This window comes from Chaetura pelagica, unplaced genomic scaffold, assembly GCF_000747805.2.
Source record: "Chaetura pelagica isolate M959 unplaced genomic scaffold, ChaPel_1.0 scaffold2261, whole genome shotgun sequence".
NCBI lineage: Eukaryota > Metazoa > Chordata > Aves > Apodiformes > Apodidae > Chaetura > Chaetura pelagica.
The window spans coordinates 11,604-13,720 of NW_009952043.1; the positions used below are offsets into that span (position 1 = coordinate 11,604).

At 53.8% G+C, this 2,117-nt stretch overlaps 1 protein-coding gene across 1 annotated transcript in view; it reads left to right on the top strand.

The window, feature by feature from the left end:
• The window catches only part of PIP5K1A (phosphatidylinositol-4-phosphate 5-kinase, type I, alpha), a gene marked incomplete at its 5' end in the record, with an annotated part of 12,512 nt that overhangs the window by 2,114 nt on the left and 8,281 nt on the right, over positions 1 to 2,117 (top strand). Inside the window, 3 exons of the mRNA XM_010002802.1 lie at positions 1 to 53; positions 870 to 1,169; positions 1,814 to 2,019. Of these exons, the coding sequence (XP_010001104.1) occupies positions 1 to 53; positions 870 to 1,169; positions 1,814 to 2,019 (559 nt within the window). The remainder of the gene's footprint in view (positions 54 to 869; positions 1,170 to 1,813; positions 2,020 to 2,117) is intronic.

Consider the following 2,117-nt stretch of genomic DNA (forward strand, 5'->3'; position numbering starts at 1 on the left):
TTCAGCACAAGGAGGCCGAGTTCCTACAGAAGCTGCTGCCTGGCTACTACATGGTGAGTCCCAGAGAAGGGTCTCCAGATGTCCCAGGGGGACAGACACTGCTCTGTACCACCTGGAGGACCACTCTTGACTCCCTAAAAGACTTGAAGAACCTGTGTTTAAGTTTCTGTGTATAGAACAGCTGCAGCTTGGAGAGTCAGGACGTGTTCATTGCATGAAAGGGGCAACAGCAAAAAAGGCTTTATCAGGTCTGCAGCAAAACCAGATCCCACCCTGAACACCTTGGTGACAGGGAATTCAGGGATAGTCCTGCCCTGTAGAGGTGCCTCAGGGCTTGTGATGCTGTTGAGGTCACCAGGAGAGCTGCTTCTAAACCCACAAACACTTTTGCTGTGATTATATCCCAGAACCAGGTTGTTTTTCTTCAGAATTCTGCCCAGTGTCTCCTGCACCCACCAGAGTTCACCTCCATCTCTGTCCTGATGCCTTTGGCTTGGCATAAGCTCTAAATTTGAAAGGATTGAGCACAAGATCCTCCTTGACTCTGGAGCTTCCCCAGCTTAGCTTCTGTGTGAATGAGCAGCAAACTCCTTCCTTCTGACCCTCTTTCTCTGACCCATTGTCCTGGTAAAAAGAGAATTGGCCAAAACCAGGACACCCATCCAGCTTTGCAGGGAGGTCATCAGCACCTGTAGGCATCACCCATCAGGTCCCTGCCTTCACCTGCCCTTCCCTCAGCTTCCCTGGCAGTGGCTTTGACTCCCTGCCAGCTCCGTGGCAGTGCAGGAGCACAGGAAGGGACAGATAACTCCTCTAACTGGCAGGTGAGTAACTGGAGTGGCTGTGAAGGTGTTTCCTTGCTGTTCCAGAACCTGAACCAGAACCCCAGGACGCTGCTGCCAAAGTTTTACGGCCTGTACTGTGTCCAGGCCGGGGGCAAGAACATCAGGATTGTGGTGATGAACAACCTGCTGCCACGTTCTGTCAAGATGCACCTGAAGTACGACCTGAAAGGCTCCACCTACAAGCGCCGGGCGTCCCAGAAGGAGAGGGAGAAGGTCTTTCCCACCTACAAGGACTTGGATTTTATGCAGGATGTCCCTGACGGCCTTTTCCTGGACTCAGACATGTATAATGCCCTGTGCAAAACGTTGCAGAGAGACTGTTTGGTAAGTGGGAGGGTGATGTGGAGAGGTCTTTCCTTCTGCTGGGAGCTTTTCCCATGGAAAGGAGGTGGCAGCTGCCACCCTTGTAGCCCCTGCCTGTGACTCAGGAGCTAGTTTTTTTTGGTGGGGGTGAGGACAAGAAGCTGGACCCCAGTTTAGTTCAGTGCTTCCAACTAGAGTTAAACCAGGACTGGCTCTGGTGGGGGAGGAAGCACTTTCTGCCAGGGTTGAGCTCTGGAGCAGGACAGGATCCAGGGAGAGGTGTAGGATGCTTCTCCAAGTCTGGTCCCAAGTTCATGAGATCATGGAATGCTTTGGGTTGGAGGGATCTTAAAGTTCCTTTAGATCCAACCTCCTGCATGGGCAGGGACACCTCCTGTGCCTGCTGAAAATGCCAGGGAACAAGTGGCCACAGCTCTGGCAGAGCTGCACAAGGGCCTTCAGCAAATGGAAAGCCACTGAGGGTGGGTGTTCAAGTTGGTGTTCCCATGCTGATGGGTCCCCTCCAGCTCCCTTGGGCAACGAGAGATGAGCTGACTCTGCACGAGCTGCTGCTGAAAAGGCAGAACTGCTGACCTGAAAACTTCTGTTCTGAGAGTGTTCTGGGCTGGCAGATCCGAGGGAACCTTTGTTGACTTTCCGCCCAGGTCCTGCAGAGCTTTAAAATCATGGATTACAGTTTGCTGGTTGCCATCCACAACATGGACCTGGCGCAGAGGGAGCAGGTGGTGGCCGACGGGACCTCCCAGGCCGACACGCGGCGCCCGGCAGCCCAGAAGGCCCTTTATTCCACAGCCATGGAATCCATCCAGGGGGAGGCCCGGAGAGGGGGCACCATCGAAACTGATGACCAGTGAGTCTGGTTCAGTGTGCTTGGAGTCATGGAATGGTTGAAGTTGGAAGGGACCTTGAAGATCATCAGGTTCCAGCCCCCCTGCCATGGGCAGGGAC